This window comes from Epinephelus fuscoguttatus, linkage group LG11, assembly GCF_011397635.1.
Source record: "Epinephelus fuscoguttatus linkage group LG11, E.fuscoguttatus.final_Chr_v1".
NCBI lineage: Eukaryota > Metazoa > Chordata > Actinopteri > Perciformes > Serranidae > Epinephelus > Epinephelus fuscoguttatus.
The window spans coordinates 14,159,429-14,180,566 of NC_064762.1; the positions used below are offsets into that span (position 1 = coordinate 14,159,429).

Here is a 21,138-nt window from a genome sequence, read left to right on the forward strand (position 1 = left end):
CAACGCCAGTAGTGGCTCACAACTTCAGCAGCTGCAGATCTTGGAGGAAAGTAACCTGTCTAATTGATTTCTTATTTCAAAGCACGTTCCATGAAAAACTCATTAGCAGCACTTTATCATCTAATCTATCCCCAGTCTGCGACTGGTGAGGCTGATGAGTGTGCGAGCATGAATTATGCAGCGTATAGGTGGGAAATCTGCTCAGTTAAATCATCGTCAGATACACTGAAGCTCGACTAAGAGCACATATTGAGTCTAACTGCTCTCATAAATGACTGTGTGTGTTCTATGTAGATGACAGTGAGTGTGAGATGTGATAACTGAGTGTTTCTGAACACTCATATAACTGGAAATGTTGGACAGCTGCTCTCTGTGACTTCAACCCTGCTTTAAGCTTCTTCTGTTTCTGCCTTGGTACATCATTTCTGTGTGTGTGTGTCTGTGTGTCACTGTAAAACAGCACATTGCTGTAAAAGGTCATGTACTGTATGCAAATTCAACCTTTCCTGTAGACATCATGTTAAATAAATCCAGGGCCTGGCCACTGAAAGCATGGCGTTCAGGCGATACAAAGATAATGCAAATTAGTTCCACTGTAACTTTTTCAAAGCATAGTTTGAGGATTATACCGAGTAAACTAGGACACTGTTTTTTAGCAGGAACTTTTCATTGATTCAGGCAACTGGAGCTGAAACAGGAGCGATTACTCAACTGACAATAAAATAATCTGCAACCATGCTAAATGATCAAAGATAAAATGTAGATTTTTCCCACGTTTATATGCCTAGAAATTGACTAGGCAAATGTTATATATTTTGTTGAGCTCTGTACATTTCCAACAATGTTCACACCCAGAGAAAACTGTAATGATAATGAAGGATGCAGTCCGTGTCATTTGGTCACTGTTGCCTGTCATTGGTGTCATATCCCCAGTGCACACGTGTCAGGGTTGTGGTAAGTTTTAAGCCACATTTTTATAATACAATTTTTAGATCACTCGGCCCCAGCCTCTGCCGTGCCAAACATTATCTGAGAAACACTGATTTTTAATGTGAAACTGGTGTATTCAATGTTACCAGATTTAATCATCTGCTCTGTTTGTTTTGAATAAGAGGAGACCTCTGCAGATAATTCAGCTCAGGGTAAAAATCTCCTGAACAATAAACACTGAAGAAATCCTAACCAGTAGAAACTGACTGCAATGACGGCATTGCTCCATGATTTGTTATTGTTTTGACAGAGTCATCGCTTACGGCAGAAAATTAGGCTACACGTTGTCATTTTTCAGAACAGGGGTTGCAAATTAGCATTTGCTAGAAATCCTATGTGCAGTACATCTGTTTCATGTGACTGTAACCTGTTACTGTTTTTGTGTTGTCCCTGACACATAAAGCAACTCATAAATAAAAAAGCAAAAATAGTGAAAACTGCCAAAAGTTATCTCGGGCTGGTTTCTGTAGTGTCTCAAAGTTTCTGTCTTTCTTTGTCATAATATAATTTTAAACTGTATACTGGGTTTTGGACTGTTGGTCGGACCAGGCCTGCTGCCAGGGGGGTCAAAGGGTACAGGTGACCCTGGCCCAAGACCAAGAGGGGCCAATGAAAAGGTCTATGGTTGACCATTAAATTGGATCAAGTACAACAATTTACCTACTGACTTAAATCACCGATAAGACAAGTTATATGTATTTATTTCAATGTGCCATTTGATGCTCACACCCCCCGCAGGTATTGTCAAATGGTTCAGTCCATCTGACAAAAGGGGTCAGGTGTGCAATGCACAGAAATCACAAGTGCTTAAAGATTAGCCAGGGTACAGAGAGAGCAAGACAATGAAGGGAGCAGAGACGCAACAGCCAAATGTCTGGCAGAAAAAGAAGCGGAGACGCAGCAGGTATGACAGACAGAGCTGAAGGTGAGAAGTAAGGCAGACTTATTTTTAGTAAGAAAACCTGTTGTATCAGATTTTAAAGCTACAGTGAAGACGCTGGTATCACAATAAACTAGAGAATCTAAGGCATCCACTGGTACCAACCACGTTATGCTGTGTTGGCAGAAAGGGAGCCACATAGTTACGCTAAATGTATTTTTGCAGGGAAAAAATAACATTGCCTTTTTTTCAAAATGTTATATTTAAACATTTCTGCATACAGTGGTCCCTGAACAGTCTTGGAATTACATAAATTGGGTATGACTGGAAAACAGCCATACACTCTTTACACTGTTTCATTTCTGCACATAGTTTAACCAGTATATGATTAAAGTAGCCTCAAGATTGACTGAATAACCTGAGAAAATATTAGGCGTATTTGTTCACTCATGATTTGGTGCTATGATTTAATACCTTGCAATAATTTCTTCAATCAATAATGATTTGACTTTTCTCTAATCGTTCATTGGAGGGCATTTTTTCAGCCTAGGATGTGCATTCTACTTCCTCTGCTTTTCAAAATAAAAGGTCTTAACATAGAGTAGACACAAAATACATGTCGAAATATGATTAAATGGATTATAGTCATTCATTCATTATATTCATTATACTTCATAGAAAGTACACAATTTTACAGAGTGGTATGTGTAGTGACTCGGACAAAACAATACAACACATCAAAGACATCACCTTGGGCATTTTGTCATTATCTTCTGACATTTTATAGATTAAACAATCAATTAAAGTATCTCTTACCTTTCTTGCATTTCACACAGCACTTGAAAAAAATTGAACATCCACAACTCTTGCCTCCCTTTAAAGTCCCATCCTCCTCCTCCTGCAACTCCACCTCCCTCCAAAGGCCTACTCCCCCTCCTCCATTACGTCCTCATTATGTCTATGATAGATGTAGGCGTTGGCAAGGTAACGTTAAATACACGGAAGAGGAGAGCAAGTGTAACGTCACAACCAAGACAGACGCAACCCCGGAGTTTTAAAACTCAATCGGAGTCAGTGATGACTGATGAGTTTTAGAATAAGGTTACACTTACAGTGCTAATGTTAGATAGTAGCGTTAACGTTACTAGTAAGTGGAAACGCACAAGGAAGATAACGTTAATGTTTCAGAGGCTACGCTACAGTAGGCTAACGTTAGCCATTCGTGACTGGATGCTGTGTTGGGGGGATGATACGCGACCAGTTTCATCAGTCGGAGGCCTCCACGGGGGGAAGACAGATAGGACACCCGGCCAATCATTGCATTCGGTCCAAATGCAGTGATTGGTCGGAGTTTTCTTAAAACCATATGAGAATGGTACAATTATGAGTTTTTATCTCTGGTGGAATTCACTTACATTTTAGTGTAACCATCTGCTTTTAATAGCATTTAACCTAAACAAAGACAAGTGTAAAATTTCCAGAAAGGTAAGTGTCGCTTTAATTGAGAAAAATATTGGTGGATTAATCAGTAATGAAAACAATTGTTAGCTGCAGGTCTGTGATCAACAAACACAATTACATTCACTGCTATTGTGCCGTAGTGGCAGCAGAAAACTGCATCTCAGAGGAAAACTGAAAACTGGGCAGAAAGAAACAAAATTATCTGCTTGGCTGAACGTCAATACAGCTGGTGGGGAAATATGTTTTCTGTAATTTGTGCAAAATCTCTCTTTAAAAAGGCTTCCCAGTCCGCACACACAGATTATACCGTTTTTGGTGTCCAAAGCAGCACTGATGATACTTTAATTCTGCCTCATAACACAAATCATCAGCTCCCAATTATCAGCTTCTCATCTCTTTATCATATTGAAAGCAGAGGAATCCCCAGAAATGTACCACACACACTAATCCCAGCATTCATCCCTCTCGTTTCTAATGTACTGCTGGCATTCCCGCTGTCATTATCCTCTATATTCGCACCATCCCCTCCCATTGCTTCTGCTCTTCCTCCTCTTTGCTGGTGTGTCCCTGACTCACAGCTTCCTGATTCGTAACGAGCCATTGAGAGATAATTGCTCCTCCAGGGTCAGTGCTAACTGACACCACTGCCTCCTGCATGTCATTCAGTGAAGCCAGTGTCAGCTTTAATAGAACTGCAGGCTGTATTCACTGCCAGAGTTCCCAACTAGTCGGACCTAACGACTGTTGAGTCCACTAATTCCAGATCAAGCTCGTCTCTGCGCTGCAGTGCAAACCACATGTTCTCACATTTTCCTCTCAGCACACTCAAGTTGTTTATGCAAGAACTACAAGAAGCTTCTCATTTTCTTCTTTGATGCTGATCACACAGCTGTGCAGCAGAAGCTCTGATATTTACACCACCAAAAAAAAATTAAGAAGAAGAAACGATCCCAGACCCAAGGGCACAGTCTTACTGGATTCAACTGAGTCTATCCCATTGCCACATGATTTTAAATTGATGCAGACTGTACAGTTCGGATGTCCTTGAGTGCCAAGGGCAAGTGTGTGTGACTTCCGAGACACAGAAAGGTCCGTACTGCTTCTGTGTGACGTGATCCAAAGGGAAGGCTTGTTCTCCAGGCACATGCTGTGTCCTCTTCCATCCTGCCAGTGGCTTTGACCTCAACAGATGACAACGGACGGCCACAAGGGGCGGTGGGGAAGTGTGGTACATGTCAGTTTTCTGCTGGCGGAAGAACTGACGACTGACTTCATGCGTGTCCAGAAATAGATCTTTCTATGTTAGTGAGGTAGAGTGGAAATGAAATTACTCAGGAAAACGGTGCCTCTTTACATGGCTAGTGTAACTCAATACAGTAAATGATCATCATGGATTTTGCTTAGTTCTCATGTCTCATAATCCCGAGGTTGTACAACACAGAAGAAGATATTCAGTTGTAATAGCTGTCTCAGGCACTAATGGATTAGTCAGACGTGCACACTGTCAGCACAATACAGCATTTAAAATATGCATTAGGAATGCCACAGCTGCAGTGACAGTCAAGTACTTTAGAACCCAACACGACATTTCAATATTGTTGAAATTTTAGCTCTTTTGAGACATGGAATTCGTAACATTGCTGGCCTCAAAGACATAGGTGTTATGACTTAGGTTGCCATAACATAAATGTTCCTTAGGGCTTTATTCAGAGTTGACAGGCCCCTTTCAAAAGGAGCCACGATGCTTGTGCAATATTTGGCAACTGGTGCACGAGAGAAAGCAGTGACACTGCAAGAAAGGAGCAGTATCAAGGAAGGAGAGTGTTTTCTGTCTCTCACCCCCTCATCTGAATTCCTAAATACATCTTCTCATCAGTTACAAAATTTCACAACATAATAAGACAGAACACCCTGCTACCTATTTCATGATGTATCCAAGCATAGTATGACAAAACGGTTTGGTCACATAGTGTACTTAGGGCTTGGCAATATATTGATATTAGTATAGTCTTAGATTTTGAATATCATAAAGGGTTTTCTTTTCCTGGTTTTTAACTTTGTTGGAATCTGTCACTTTGGCAGTGACTTGCAGCATCAAACACAGACTAAAAACAGACGTTATTTAATGTATGCATTATATGTGGCCGGTTGCCGTTACATTTTAACAAACATCATCTTTCACGCGGGAGAGTGGTGTTTGCGTCCCGTATGATTATAAAGCCAAGCCTTGTTCTTTTTTTTTCTAAACCAAACCATGTATTTTTGTTCCCAAAATCATCAATGTGCGTTAGTTGTTGAAGGTAAAAATCGTCAAATCGCATTGTTGTGCCGACATAGTGCTTTTACTTTGAAGGAGACTGTATGTAAACGGTAAATTTTCTATGAAAACAGAAGTGTATTTTGAAAGAAGGCACTGTATGTAACAGGCAGAACTTGACAGACATGGCATCCCTGAACGTCAACATCAGCGCACCCAGGGTATCTTTCACAACGTATCTGGATGTGGAAAGTCCATGACTAAATGTCGATATGTGACATGGTCGGAGTGAGAATGTGTTGTTGGTTTTATTGCTTTGCCAGGCAACCACCTTATCATGTACTTACACTAACCTGCCCACCATAAAACCATGAAAACCCTGTAATCAATCTACCATTTTTTGTTTTTTTATTTCACAGTAATCAGTATCCTAAAGTAGTAGAGTAGTCCCTAAAATGTTGAGGCAGAGGGTACTTGCTGTAGCTCTGGTTGAGGGTGAGAGGCTGTCAGCAAATAGTTTGTTGGGCACAGGGAAACAGAGATCTGTGTGGGTACATGAGACCCTAAAAAAGAGGGTGGATCATGGGGAGTACCACCAGTTGGTCCAGGAGTTTCTCCCCGATGATGGCCGTTTCCAGGCATATTTTGGGATGACTCAGGGGCAGTTTGTCAAACTGCTGTCTATCATCAGGCTGTATAGTAGTGATGCGCGGGTCGGGGTTTTTTCCAACCCGCGGGTCCCGCATTTATGAAATAATTTGACCGGCTCTATCCAGCACAACCGCATCTATTTTCACAATCCGCCCCACCCCGCCCCCGCCACTATTAAATACACGTTAAATATGTCATTTAATAAGGCTATTATTTGGTCTGACAAAGGTGCTTGAAAACAATTTATTGTTTATTTTTATACCAGGCTTAAGATTTGAATTTGTTGTTGCCAGTTTTAGCAGCTTGGCCTTCTTTTCTTTTAACTCTGTACTCTCCCGCCTGTAATCTTTCCCTCACTTCTTCCATCTTCACAACTTCATGACCCAACCCGACCTGCGGGTAACCCGCGAGACCTGCAGGTTACAGGTTGGCCTGCGCATCACTACTGTATAGCTCTGGGTATTCCAGCAACCGCTACCACCACTTTCTCCTCGGTTGTTTACCACCTGTAAACTTGTTGTCGTGACCACCACAGAAGGCCCGCCTCTCAAATCATCTGATTGGACAATGGAGAAAAAATAACAACAAATATGACATGGGGTGCTTTTCAGATTTGAATTGATGTTTTTTCAAATCGATGAGTTCAAAGTGCTCCGGCAAATATGCCAGGCACCTAGAATGCAGAAACGGCAGGTGCATTGCAACACAAAATCGCAAGCAAAAAGCTTCACTTTCATTAAAAATCATAACAAAAAGCCGCCTCCAGCTGCTCAAATGCTTTCTGTGTGATCAGAGCCAAAGTCGTTATATCCACATTACTGACGATTACGATACTGAGGTGTTTGAACAAAAATATTGTGATATCTGATTCGCGCAGCTCTAGGTGTATCTAAAGCATTTTGCTGGATATTCATGATTTCTTTAACGCCAATGCAGAATGAAAATCAAAAATGCAGGGAAGGGAGTGCAGTTGTATCATCTTTCACCCAGTGAAGGAAAACAGTCTTTTTTTAGACTGATATGACTCTGGAAGAACTTCCTCAGCAACTTTAAATTGGCTCATTCACAGTCTTTTCAAGCATATTAACCCACTTTAACTTCCTTTGTGCATAAGTGTTGATTGTTAAGGGATAAATTCATTACACGGCTCTTAATGAGGCAAACAAGACATGCTGTTTTACCTTGCTGCTGCAGGCTTTGCGTTACCATAACAGCATTCAATTCAGGCTTGAGCTATGTAGGATGTGTTATTTGCTCTGACCGAGTAAAGCTGCTGTCGTTAAATTAACATAAAAGTGACCCAGGTGCTCAGTGAGATATCTTTCAGACATTAGACCGACATTAACCTAACGAGGTGCACGTCTGAAAGAGGGGATTGAGACACATTAGTCACTGACCCAAGTGATGGTCGAGGGGACAGTTTGACCTACAGTGGTGTTGGCAGAAAGGTCAGGTAGTGACCACATTAATCACGCCGCTATGTTTAGCAGAAGCTTTTCCCATGTGCTGTCCCATGTATTGAGTCCCCTTCTAAAAATGCAACAGCGAAGTCATCATCTAAGGAAATGCTTCTGTGTCATCTCACCTTCACACTCTGATTTAAACAACGCTTTATTGCTTTCACACACTCTCTCCCGCCCTGATGGTAGTTAAACTTCATTGTGATATTGATTTTCCATCATAACAAGGCGTTTCATGATGTCGCTACATAATTTCACTATTGGCAAGGCTCAGTTACTGAACAGAATTTGTCCACAGATTACCTGTATATTGTCATCAACTGTGGTTATTTAATTAAGGTGACTAAGGTGACACAAATAATTCCTCTCTTTTATTCCAACTTTAATCACACCTAATTTGTGTGAATGTGCCAAGCAGCTGCAATGTTGCCTTATTTGCATGCCGACAGCCAGCTTTGACGCATCGCCACATGCTGGCATACAGACGCTGTCCTCCCTCCAAATTGCCTGCTAAGTAGCTCCTGGACATCAGCAGTCACCCTGTCTGTCTGTCTGCGCTGTTTGTGACTGCTATGTTCACATTTTTCCAGCCTGATTCCTCTGGTGGCTCTGAGACACAAACTGCTTCTGTCATCAGGCTCTGAAACGCAGCTGGGCTGTGCTCCGACAGCATCACACGGCTTTTTCTTCCCTCTCTGTCTACGCAAACAACAATAAGAGAAGAAAAGCACAATGCAGAGGCTCCTGCCAACAATGTGACACAGACAATATCTTTCAATATAACATGTTGACGGTTTGTCTGTCGGCTTTTGTTATCGTAAAGTCACCATGGTAATGTTGGAGAATACAGTGATGCTGTGTTGAGGAAAATAATAACAACTCCCATCCATCAATGTTTGCACAAAAAACCAAGAGCAGAAAGTTTGCAGCCGTCAACAGCCAACTTTTTAAACTTTTTAAGACAACCTGTCTCTTAATGCATCCAGAGACTCATTAAAGCCCTAATCCAATGAGAAAACTTTTAAATCCCACACTAAATACTCAATGTTGAAAACTTTATGTAGAACATTTCCTTGAGAGAGTTAAGATACTAAGCACAGCTTCCTGGATGTAAAATTAATCAGTCATGTTTAATTAAAGCTGGCATGGGCCGCCAATTATTCACCACTGAGCAGGAATTCAGGATGAGGAATAAAAAAACATCATGCGAGCATTTATGGCAGCGTGAGGCTCACAGGCGATGTAGCTGCGGGGTGGGAGCATTCAAGACAACACTTCACACATCAGGGAGACAGCAGAGCTGCAGGCAGCACAACAGCCCCTCACTCTGCCCATCAACGAGGGTGTGACAAGCTCTGTTGCTCTGACCCTTCGCTCAGCACTCACAGCCTCCTGTATTTCACACTGTAGTAACCAGGGAGCATCTATCTATCTATCTATGTATCTATCTATCTATCTATCTATTGGATTTCCTTTTTTCAAGTGGCACATTATTACACTACGAACAATCTCATGATTTTGTGTTAGCAAGATAGAAAAGTGACGAACCTAACAAAATATCACAGTAGAATTTCGAAAGATTGCCCCAGATACGCTCCTTAAGGTACCGTAAAAACTATTTTTTGCTTCCTTTCACACAAAACTGTTGCTTTTGATCTGAGGACCCTTATGGACTAAAGGAATATGAGTAACTTACAGGGTAATCAAGGAATGGACACATAATTTGAGGTAGCCAACAACTGGGTTTTATACATTCAAAGAACTTCTATTAACAAAAAAAATGTACTGCTTCTCAATCAGACCAGGCCTCTAATTGAGCCTTTATTTGTCAAAATGTGTAACCACAACAGGCTAGTAAAAGAGACTGGGTGATTCACTGGGACTAATTAAGGTTTTACTGTATTCAGTATTGTACGTCTGCAAATTGTAGGATTTGATTTTACAAATTGGCTAAATATTATTGGGGGGGAGCATGGTAATGTAGTGGTTAGCACTGTCGCCTCACAGCAAGAGGGTTCCTGGTTCAATCCCAGGAGGGAGCCCCTCTGTGTGGAGTTTGCATGTTCTCTCCGTGTCAGCGTGGGTTTTCTCCGGGTACTCCGGCTTCCTCCCACAGTCCAAACACATGCAGGTTAATTGGCGACTCTGAATTGTCTGTAGGTGTGAATGTGAGTGTGAATGGTTGTCTACCCTGCTTCTCGCCCAATGTCAGCGACCCCCATGAGGATAAGCAGTTATGAAAATAGATGGATGGATGAATGTTAGTGTAGTAGGGGAGACCAGGGTTTGTCGGTACACCGCCATTATCTGGTCCTTTGAAGGTCACATAAACAAAACACAACACTGAACACTGTTTGCTTTCTTCACCTGCGCTCAACTTCAACCCTGTAACATTTGAAAGTCACTAACTTTTTTGGTGAGGGTAACATTTCAGTTTTATAGCATTGAAAGTAAAAAGTGGAGTCTGTGGACTAAGCGTATTATAAATCTGTGTTAGATAGCGATATTGTAAATGTGTTACTTCTAATTAGGCTAATGAATATAGAAACCACATTTTGATCAAAGATTTGAAAGTATGGAATGTGTGATGGTAAATGGCTAACATAATTTAATCCCAAAGTTAAATTTTTCTTAAAGATTAAAAACAGTCCCAACAATGTTTATATTGTTAGTTAATTGTTATTGTTTTGAATGACCCGATGTTGCGTATCCTGGTTATGATCATATTCAGGATATGGTGTTTACATGAACAGAGACTCCGTAAACAACCCGGTTTCTTTCAGAGTACTCCAGCTAACATATTCTGTTTGTTTTTTTGTTTTTGTTTTCATAAGCAGAATATGGTGTTTACATGCTCGAACACATCAACGAGAAACTCCAAGAACTCAATCATAAAATGGGTTATCCGTGTCCATGTAAACACACACTGACAAATTACTGACAGATATTCTATTAAATGTTTGTGTTTTCTGGTTCTTACTTGAATAAAATGTTGACATTGTTTCTATTGGTTGTTTCATTTTTTTGCAACTATGCCATTTTAACAAGGTGTGAACCAACCCTGTGATTGGGCTGTTTAAGGGCTGGGCAAAAAAATGATATTATATTGATATTAATATAGATTTTGGATGTCATAATATCGGAGAATTTGTAACTTATAAAAGCTGATTACAGTAAAGTCTGAATTGTCTAAATTTATCAGACTTCTAGCTGCTCTATTTGCCTTTACCAACCAGAGTATGTGAGCGGAGCGGGTGAAAATTTCCGCTCCTCGCTCGCAGACCTGTCACTTTGCGCCGCGCGTCCGCTCCGCTTGGTTCTGCGCATTCTTCGCTCCGCTCCACTCCATCATAAATTTTATCCTGCTCCACTCGCTCACCACTCCGCTCAAAAAAACTGCATTGTACTACTCTAACCTGTAATCTTCTATTCACAAATAAAACATGAGCTTGGTAGGTTCTCCGGGGAAGCCCTCTCCCCTCTCCCGCAGTCCGCGACCGTTCTATACGATACCGCTGCTTCTCTTCTCAGTTTCTTTTCTGAAGTACACAGTAAACTCCATAGTTTTGAAAGAAAATAGTGTGGGTGTGCGCAGGTGCAAAGATGCATTCTGGGTGGGGCATGAGCGACCGGAGCAAAATTGGAGCGAGAGATAAGGTTCCGCTCCCCTTTTAAAAAAAATAGCCGCTCCTCACTCAACACAAAATCCTTCCGCTCCCCGCTCCGCTCACATGCTCTGTTACCAACCTAGTCATTATGTCCACATAACTGATGATTATTTATCAAAAATCTCACTGTGTAAATAGTTTGTGAAAGCACCAATAGATAATCCTACAGTATCATCGCAGCATCAACTTTGAGGTATTTAGTTAAAGAAATTGTAATATTTGATTTGCTCCATATCAACCAGCCCTTAGACTGCTGTTGTGTTTTTGTGCCAATCACCTTATTTCAGAAAACATTTGTGCATGTTAAAGCATATTTATTTATAGCTGACACCTTAACCTTTCATTTGCTGCTGGTTAGAATATTCGATCAAACTATGCCAGAGAACTAAGACAGAGTTCAGTCTGCCAACCAACCCTGGTCTCCCCTGTTTAATTTTAAGGCTGAAAAAAAATTCTTATTTTCATCAACAAACTTACTCAATTATAAGTTAAGTTAAGTTATAAGATACCAACTGGTGAATTCTTCAAATGTTTTGTTTTGTCACACAAACAGTCCAAAACCTCCAAAATATTCAGTTTAAAATAATATTAAACACATTAGCAAAAATTAGGGGCGGCAATATCGAATATCTATCTTTAGGTAGCCTACTAGAATAATATAATCAATTGCTTTTTCAGTCCAATGGATACATTTTGCTGCTGCAAAATAATGACTTAACTTTCTCTTATCAGATAAATCGGATGTTGACAAAGTTTTTCTTTGTGAACATTATTTACAGTCGAAATTTAAAATAGCAATCATATTGTATCGTGACTTAAGTATCGTGATAAAATCATATAGTGGATCTTCAGGTGATTTCCACCCAAGGCAAAAATCCTCACATTTGAGAACCAGCAAATATTTATATTTTGTTTATATAAACTTCTGCAAACTGGCGGCACAGTGGTGAAGTGGTAAGCATTGTCACCTGGTTCCTGGATCGAACCCAGGGTGGGGGAGCCCTTCTGTGCAGAGTTTGCATGTTCTCCTCCGTGTAAGTGTGGGTTTTCTCTGGGTACTCCGGCTTCCTCCCACAGTCCAAACACATGCAGGTTAATTGGTGACTCTAAATTGTCCGTAGGTGTGAATGTGAGTGTGAATGGTTGTCTGTCTCTATGTGTCAGCCCTGCGATAGTCTGGTGGCCTGTCCAGGGTGCACCCCGCCTCTCGCCTAATGTCAGCTGGGATAGGCTCCATTTATATATATCGCAATACTCACAACATCACAACATGTTTAAAATCACAATTATATGGCATCGTGACTTAAGTATCGCGATAATATCGTATCGTGGATCTTCTGGTGATTCCCACTCCTAGCAAAAATACTCACATTTGAGAAGCTGCAACCAGTGAATGTTGATATTTTGTCTATATGAACTTGTGCAAATTAATTTTCTTGTCGATCACATACTCGATTATTCGACTAATTTGCGGCATCAGTTCCAATCAGCTACTTTTAATTCATGCTGTAGCTGTTTAGGTAAAGGACAGCTGGCAGTGGGACCAGCCAGCTCACTCACAGGGAAGTAAAGTAAAGCAATTACAACTGAGGCTCAACTACACAACAGTGTGCACAGCTTGTAATAACAGCTTCTTACAGCAGCCTACAGAACATGCAGCTCAGCTCCATTTGGCAACAAGACAAACAAAAGCTCTCCAGCACAGAAACACAACAGTCCATTAGCTTACTACGAACACCCAGTGGCACATATTGTCCTTCTCTCCTCCTCTCTGGATACATTCACTGCCTTTGCTGCGTCGCCAAAATCTTCCCAACATTGTACCACATCCAAACATCACAACACACATTGTCTCACTCACTTTCGTGCTTTGAAGTTCCCCATGTGTGCCGCGGAACTCCGGGGCTCTTGATAATCGCTCTGCCGGCGGATTTCAGCGCATCCATCCCGAGGTGTGTCTGCTCTGCTCTCCGGCAGGTGGATTCCCCAGACTCAGGACCACAGGGAGGTAAATACAGCAGGCTGGGCTCGACGGACGGAGGATGCGCCAAACAGGGAGAAGACGAAGAGGGAGCCCACTGATATAAGTTCCCACCCTGAATACCGCTCTGAATATTCCTCTCCTCTCACAGAGACTGATGAGCAGCTGAGGGCACGCACATGCACCTACTGCACCGTCTCCAAAGTTAAGGGCGTGTCCCTCTAACCTTGATGCGCTCACAGTCCAAAGTGCTCCAGTCTGCAGGAGCGACCATAATGACAAATCATTACAGTATTATATTGCAGTATTAGGACTTATGATCACTAATGAGTTCATGGATAATGAGCTTATAACTGCGCTTTTTGTCTCATGCGATTGTCTGTGGTTTATTGACCTATGGTGGGTGTTGCGTTATTACATAAGGCTGTATTATCTCGCCAACATGTTTAATATTTCTGCTATTTTAATATCAGAAATCAAATCATAGCCTTATCTAGTGATGGACTAGGTTAGTGCCTCTTTCTCCCATCATTCCCATTTTCCCCAGACTTGATCACAAGTATGTCATGTGCTTAAAAAAACATCAGTGACAACAGATTTTGCCACTTGTAATAAACTAAAAGGAACAAAACCAGGCTTCATTCCAAACACATAATTTCAGGTTTAATTTTTGTATGTTGGCGCCCTCTACTGATTGCAACCTGCCATTACAGCGTTCACATCCTCACTCACTCACTGCACTCACTGAATAAGCATGATATTATTTGTGGATATCAGTATGGTTGGATGACTGGAAATGCCTACAGGGGCCCCTTTGGCCTTCATCTGCAAAATGTCACTTAAATTACCATGTACGGAGCAGGAAGAGACACAAAAAGACCACAAAGAGATGCAAAGGAGCTGTAAAAAGACACAAAATAACTACAAAAGGGGCAAAACAACCATAAAGAAATACAAAATGACTGCAAATAGACACAATAATGACAAAATGAGCCAAGAGGCACGCAAAAAAAACCCAAAAAGATGCGCAACGACTACAAAGAGAAGCAACGCAAAAACAAAAAAGAGGGTGAAGATTCTATTTTTTCTTTAATTTGACACCTCTTTTCCTCACTTACCTCACTTCCTTTCCTCCCCTTTCCTCAGCACTGATTGGTTCCTTTCACGCATTGACCTGACTGAGGTCACCTGTTCACCCCATTTAAACCCTGAACTCATTCTTTCTTCATCGTCATGTGGGGCGGCAGTGCTGGTGAGCAATTTCCTTCTCTGTAGTTGATCCTGTACATTATAACTTATTGGCATTATTTATCCTTATTAAGATGGACATCTGATTAATTTGACCGAAGTTCTCATTTTTATATGTTTCTTTCAGATTCAAACCTATGTGTGGGGTTTTTTAATTAATGTGAGGGGTCAAAGATGATTAACAGTAAAGTAAAGCAGACTTTCCTCTGACATTTGCTTTTTTCATTTGTGAATTACTAGATTGTTTTACTTCTGCAAAATATTTAAATAACACAAGGGGGGAAATGTGTTGAACTGGACATGGAGGCAGTTACAAGGGCCACAGGAAGACATCTAAAGGTCTAGTTCGTAGTACTTAGTGGCATCTACTGTAGCAGTGAGGTTGCAGAACGGAAACCTCTCCCGTGTGCTGTAACAGCTGAAATTGTGAAATGTACCTTTAAGACAGTAGATACGAGACAAAGCATCATCAGACAGTGCCTCATGTTGTTGAGTTAGTTGGGCAGCTATGTTGCTGAAAACGGATGTCTGTTGCTGAGCTCCTGTTTTATTTTACCTCTCACCTTAAGTGTGATGTTTGGTTCGGTGTCACCTCAGTTTTGTTCATGTATGATAAGATAGTAGCTGTACAACCAGGCTTTGTGAGCACTGCTGTGAGTTTTTATTATCTTCTTCCACACTCTTTAAGCTGCCTCAAACAAGAAACACGGACCCACATTGTCACAGTGCCAAGCATGTAGGAAAACAATGGTGGCTGACCTTGGTTTGTCTGTTCTGGGCTACTGAAGAACAACAAGGATTCCACTATGTCTACACTGACAAAATCACAGCAATTCTTACTTATGGGTGATTATAAATTAAAGGTAGGATCTGGAGGATTTTCAAACACAACAAAATATAGACATATACAAATGAAATCCTGCTTAATCATTACCTATGGGCTTCTACTCATGTGTGGTGGTGACTCTGTTTGAAGAGCTCCTGCCCCTTAACTGTATTTTGATGTTTTTGTGAGCTCGGACCGCTTCTGGGTGGAGATTTCCCCAGCCAATGAGAGAGCGCAGGTGCCGTGCCCGAGCGTGTCTGAGGGTGCACCAGCGTGAGCCTTGCCTGAACCTCTTCTGTGAAGCCTTCTTCCGTACCTCCGGGCTCCGTACACCCGGGAGAGTTGAGCCTGATAGGAGGGGCCGAATTTGAATGTGTGTTTACAAACAGCAACTGGAAAATCCTCCAGACCCTACCTTTAACATATACTAATTAATATTGCACCCTTTCTGCCAATAGATGCCCCTAAATCCTACACACAGGACCTTTTTTAAAGGAGCAGTGTGTAAGATTTAAGGAGACATAGTGGCATCTAGTGGTGAGGATAGCAGATTATAACCAGCAGAAACTTCTCAGGTGAGGATTCCTTCAGTGTTCGGGAGGTCTTTATCAGGAGCCGAGTTATCCACAGAGGTCTCTTCCTCACCAAAACAAACGGACCAAGTGATTCATACCATTAAAAACACTTGATGAAGCAGTTTCACGTTACAAATCAGTGTTTCTCCGAAGCTGCTCAGTTCTTCGGAGACAGGCTACTAGTACAGCACCTGCTAATGTGTGCTCACTTATTTTCTCTGATAATTTAAGATCTAGACGTTCAGGAGGTTTTTACCAGGAGCTGAATGATAATTTAAACCGGTAAATAACTGAATAAAGCAGTTTCATGTTAAAAATCTGTGTTTTTCCAATGCTCTTGTTGTAAAGGGGCTGCTATTAACGGCTCTACCTACAGTCAGTGTTGGTTTGTCTGTTCTGGGCTACTGTAGAAACATGGCAGTGCAACATGGCGGACTGCATGGACTAGGACCCACTCCCTATGTCGATATAAACAGCTCAAGGCAACAAAAATACAACGATTCTTATATTCGTTTTTGCCATTAGAGGCCCCTAAATCCTACACATTGGACCTTTTTAAGAGGTCACAACCCAAAGAGGTCTGGAACCACTAGCTTAGATTTCCCTCTGTGTCACTGGTGATGAGGAAATACAGCAAGTGCTGGACGGAGCAGTGCGTGACAACAACCCCACCCACATTTAAGAGTACTGTCTGCGTTGGAAACAATAAACAGACCTAGGGTCTAGGTACCATGTCTGAAGGGTTACTTTTGGTTCCAAAGGTACCATACTGTGTTGGGTGGAAACGGGGCTTAAGATGATTACTATAACCTGCAACATTCCCTATTCAATTTCAGAAAGGTGACCTTTGTCTGATTTTGCATTATCCCAAAGTGTCCTGTCTGTACTTACTGTGAAGGCAAAAATAATACCGTATTAGCACATAGCACTCTACTCTCTGACTCCACTTGAAGCTGAAAGCGAGAGACACAGAACATGCATTGTGTTTTTGTCCTTCATGGTGAAATCTTTATTCAATTTCTCTCCACACAACCCAGCACAGGTTATCATGTCATGTCCGAGTTCAACTCTCACAAGTATTTCACACTCAGGAAGCTAAGCAGAGCATGTATAATCATTATTTCTCATAAATCATCTAGTAGGGGTTATTAGAGTTTAGCCTGAGGTGGCATGCTGCTGTTGTAATTTTGGTGCTCTGTGATCATTTGAGAGGGTCTTTAGTTTATATTTAATGCTCTCAGCAGCGCACACTACTGCAACTACACCGACTGCTGTGCATGTGGGCATATATGTGTGTGTGTGTATGAGTGAGTGTGTGAATCTGCGTGTGAGTGTTTATCCTGGATACACAGCAAAGAGCAGAATCATGCAGCTACTTTTAAATTTAAGACTCTTCAGTAAAAGACTGCAGTGTTGCTGCCATGTTGTCACCGATGCGTGCAGGTATCTGCATTAGAATGAGCATTTTTACAAACTAAAGCAATGTCTCCCTCTCTGGTGAAACAAAATTCCCTCTTCAAGGCTGGACTAAAACAATGCGAAAGTGACATTGCCTCCTGTCTGCTTCCATGGAAGACTGTGGATTTCAGATTAATAGTAATAATTAGTGGTGTTTATGAGCCATCCAATCGATTCAGTCACTGCTGTAATGTCACAGAGCACCTTTTACCCTAATAGAGAACAACAGTTACAGGCTTCAACAGTTTCCAGATGTCACTTTCAACTGGTTCACAAAAGTGTAATCGAATAGTGCAGCATGCGTCGTTTAATTTAAGTTGTCCAATTCAGGTGTGACCACTGCATCTTAAAATACTGGAGATATGCTTTCAGGTAGAAAATAAATCACCCCTACTGTCTTGCATCTTTGCCTGGGGAGCATGTGATATTTACTTGCTGACACGACAGTTGTCAGATTTTTAAACCCCATAAAACAAATCATGCTTGTGGGGGAGTTTTTATTTGTTAAGGGAGCAGAAAGAGGGAGGTGAGGTCACTAAAAGAAGTGTAAGAGTAAAGCCAGACAGGAGAGGGCTTCATGAAATAGATTTATGAGAGAGGGGGGTGTAAGGTAGTCTCTTTCAGAAAGGACAACATAGAAAAAAAACAGACTGAACTAGTCCGCTAACATGCTCTCAGTCACTTCTGTTTTAGATTCCTTGATGGATGCTATCCTGTCTGCTTTAACAGTTTATCCCCCTCCGATGTATATGTCACAGTCTCATGCTATTTGTCTCATACACACACTCACACACTTTTTCATTTGCTCTCTCTAAACCCGCATCTTCCTTAGAGGCTGGAGCTAGAAGGCAACTGGTGGGAGGGCCTGTCTTGGAAGCAGGAGGCGGCCTTGGCCAACGATTTTCGGGTCAATGCAGTGACGCGTCAGCTCATGGATTTTGTTTATTTCCACAAAACCTGACTAATCTTCAACCAAGTACAAAGCCTGCATTGGAGGACCTCATATACCGTCTATTTCAAAGACTGGGTAAACTGTCCCATCGTATGTTCCTGCTTCCCCTCCTGGTTTCTCTCTTCCCTCCTGCTCCTCTCCTTCTCCTCCTCCCCGCTCTCGTCTTTCTTCTGAGGCACACAGGTAGTCTTGGGACTGGGACTGCGAGTGTCCCAGGGACTCCACTGACAAGCTTCGGCTAGACAGGATGCTACTTAGGCTGGACTGGCGGGCGCCTCTGGGATGGGTCTCAATTTCCACACGGACCTCAATATTGGTTCCTTCCCTGTGGTGACAGTAAGACATAAAATAATCAATATAAAGCTGCCAGGCAATCAAAATGTTTCTGAATTGAGGGAGTATATACAAAGAGTGTCTTGATGCTTTCACATCAGTATTGCATGTAATAAAAGTTGCCAAAAAACACTTAAAGAAGAAGACAAAGAGTCTACAGCCATGCTAACAGCTCTGTAAGGCCATACTTAGCAGTCTGAGCTAAATGCTAACATGCTCAAAACTACACTGATGCTTAGCAGGTGTACTTTTCACCATGTTGACCATCTTAGTTCGAGGATTTAGTGCGCTAACATTTGCTAATTAGCACTAAACACAAAGTACAGCTGAGGCTGGTAGGAACGTCATTAGTTTTTCGGGTGTTTGGTCATAAACCAAACTAATGAGCTAATTTTTTTTTACCTGATGGTGGTGCTTGTTAAAGGAGCTTTATGCAAAATTTAAAGCTTACAAGTTGTCTGGACACAGTTCTGGCTGCTAGCAGCTACAGGTGCTAACTTGGCACTTAACAACGGCAATAGTGTTGACAGAGCTAACAGTGTTAACCAGGGGGGAACTGGAGGGTAGGTGTTACGCTTCCATAACAACAGTGTCCTGATATCAGCGGTAGGTGCCTTATGAGGGCAGTGCAGAGCTGTGGCAGTGAGCTAGCAGTGGGATAGCAGTTTTTGTAGTGACCAAACTATGGAACACAACTTCTGGGTCTGTCACATGATGCCATGGAGCCAAAAAATATTATTTTCCATAGACTTACATTGTGAAAGAGACATCTGTAAATAAGTGGATAGATTTTTGAGTGTCACAATCCCTGGAAAATGCCTTATTTTACTATCAGGACTTGATCTGTTCTAGTGTTGTCACAATACCAAAATCTTTGTTTCGGTACTGATACCAATATGAATTTCGATACTTTTCGGTACTTTTCCTAAGGAAAAGTCCTTTTGGATACAAACCTTTAGAACAATAAATAGTAGGGGTGTAACGGTACCAAAAAAATCATGGTTCGGTAAGTACCTCAGTACGGATGTCACGGTTTGGTAACTCAAATGTCCCACCAAGTTTGTGTTGTCTCCCTTTGCAAGGCAGACTTTCTCTTGTCTTTTTTCACATGCGCCAGCTGCGAATGTTGATACAGGTGTTGTCATACACACCACTTGTGCAATCTGTGCTCCAATAGGAACAAGAAAGGCATTTGTGTGCATAAATGAATTAAATAAATGAATGAATTGAATCAATTTAAAAAGTACCGGTATTTTCCAAATGCAGTATAGTACTGTTTGGAATACTCTAGTACCGCGGTACTATTTTAGTACTGGTATACCGTGCAACACTAATCTGTTCACTCCGATAACATTTCAGAAGTCTACAAAAGCCACGCGATTAAATCATTTTATTCATATTCATTTCATTTTTCAATTCATTTATTTATTTATACAGGAATTGTACATTGAACATTGAATTGAATATTGCATTCAATTTAGCGGAGTGCTAAACCTTAAACCTTATTGAAGTTAGCGGAATGCTAAACCTTAAGTTAGCTGCCTGGCCAGCGAAGTCTCTAGTTCACTTGCTCTGTGGGCCTCAAGGTGTGGAAGATCTGGGTAACTGTATACCTCCGAAGTCAAACTTTTTTGGCAGGAATGCACAGGGCCCTGCAGGGTCCAATGCTGTATCCATTTCTCTTTCATACATCCAACACACACAAAGAAGCATTCATTCTCTGCTTAAGGCGCCATTACTCATCTGTGTCATCACATAGCAAATAGTGGTTTGCTGCTACATTTATGCTCTCTCTGAATGTCGTGTGTATATAGAACCTTTAACAGATCACCAAAGTTATACAAATAATTCTGAGGGGAACATGTATATCTGTATCAAACTTCATGGTAATCCATCCAATAATGGTCAAAACATTTCAGTCTGGACCCCAGTGGTGGGCCAAACAATGGACTAACATTGGCTTCCCTAGAGCCAAAATGTTAACATGGCTAAAAATCCTGCCTAGAAATGTCAAAATGAGATATGGGTAGAAACAGAAAAAAGGAGAGTCAGAGGCAGCATTTACCTCGAAGGAAGCATTTGCATGTCATCAGGCTTGCTGTTAGGCACAATAACCACCTCGCAGTCTGATTGGCTGTCCTGCTGGGTGTATCCATGGTGTTTAGTGGCTTCATCCAATTCCTCATAGCTATCTAGCTCCGGGGGCGTGGTGCTCGTACTGGGGAGGACGCCCACTTCCTGTACACTGACTCTGACTTCCTGGACGCTGGTGTCGCTGGGCGTTGGGTTGTTCTGACCCGTCCAGTGGTCACTGACTACATGAGAGAATAGAAGATCTATAAGAGAAGTTGAAACTTCATGAGATCAGGTTGCGGTTGGGGTAAAAATTAAATGCAGC

The 21,138-nt window shown here is 41.6% G+C and overlaps 2 protein-coding genes across 4 annotated transcripts in view; both read right to left on the reverse strand.

Annotated features, from left to right (window-relative positions):
* The window catches only part of si:dkey-71h2.2 (low density lipoprotein receptor adapter protein 1), a 120,669-nt gene extending 107,140 nt beyond the window's left edge, over positions 1-13,529 (reverse strand). The window contains 3 exon segments of the mRNA XM_049589208.1: positions 13,229-13,331; positions 13,334-13,402; positions 13,404-13,529. Coding sequence (XP_049445165.1) covers positions 13,229-13,331; positions 13,334-13,402; positions 13,404-13,529 — 298 coding nt within the window.
* Positions 13,530-16,993: 3,464 nt separating this feature from the next.
* The window catches only part of si:ch211-278j3.3 (E3 ubiquitin-protein ligase RNF19B), a 42,879-nt gene continuing 38,734 nt past the window's right edge, over positions 16,994-21,138 (reverse strand). For 2 of the 3 annotated variants that reach the window (XM_049589150.1, XM_049589149.1), the window contains exons 9-10: positions 20,806-21,076; positions 16,994-18,732 (exon numbers count right to left, since the gene is read on the reverse strand). In XM_049589150.1, coding sequence (XP_049445107.1) covers positions 18,456-18,732; positions 20,806-21,076 — 548 coding nt within the window. In that variant the 3' untranslated portion in view covers positions 16,994-18,455. The remainder of the gene's footprint in view (positions 18,733-20,805; positions 21,077-21,138) is intronic. The other variant, XM_049589151.1, reaches the window with a different exon arrangement.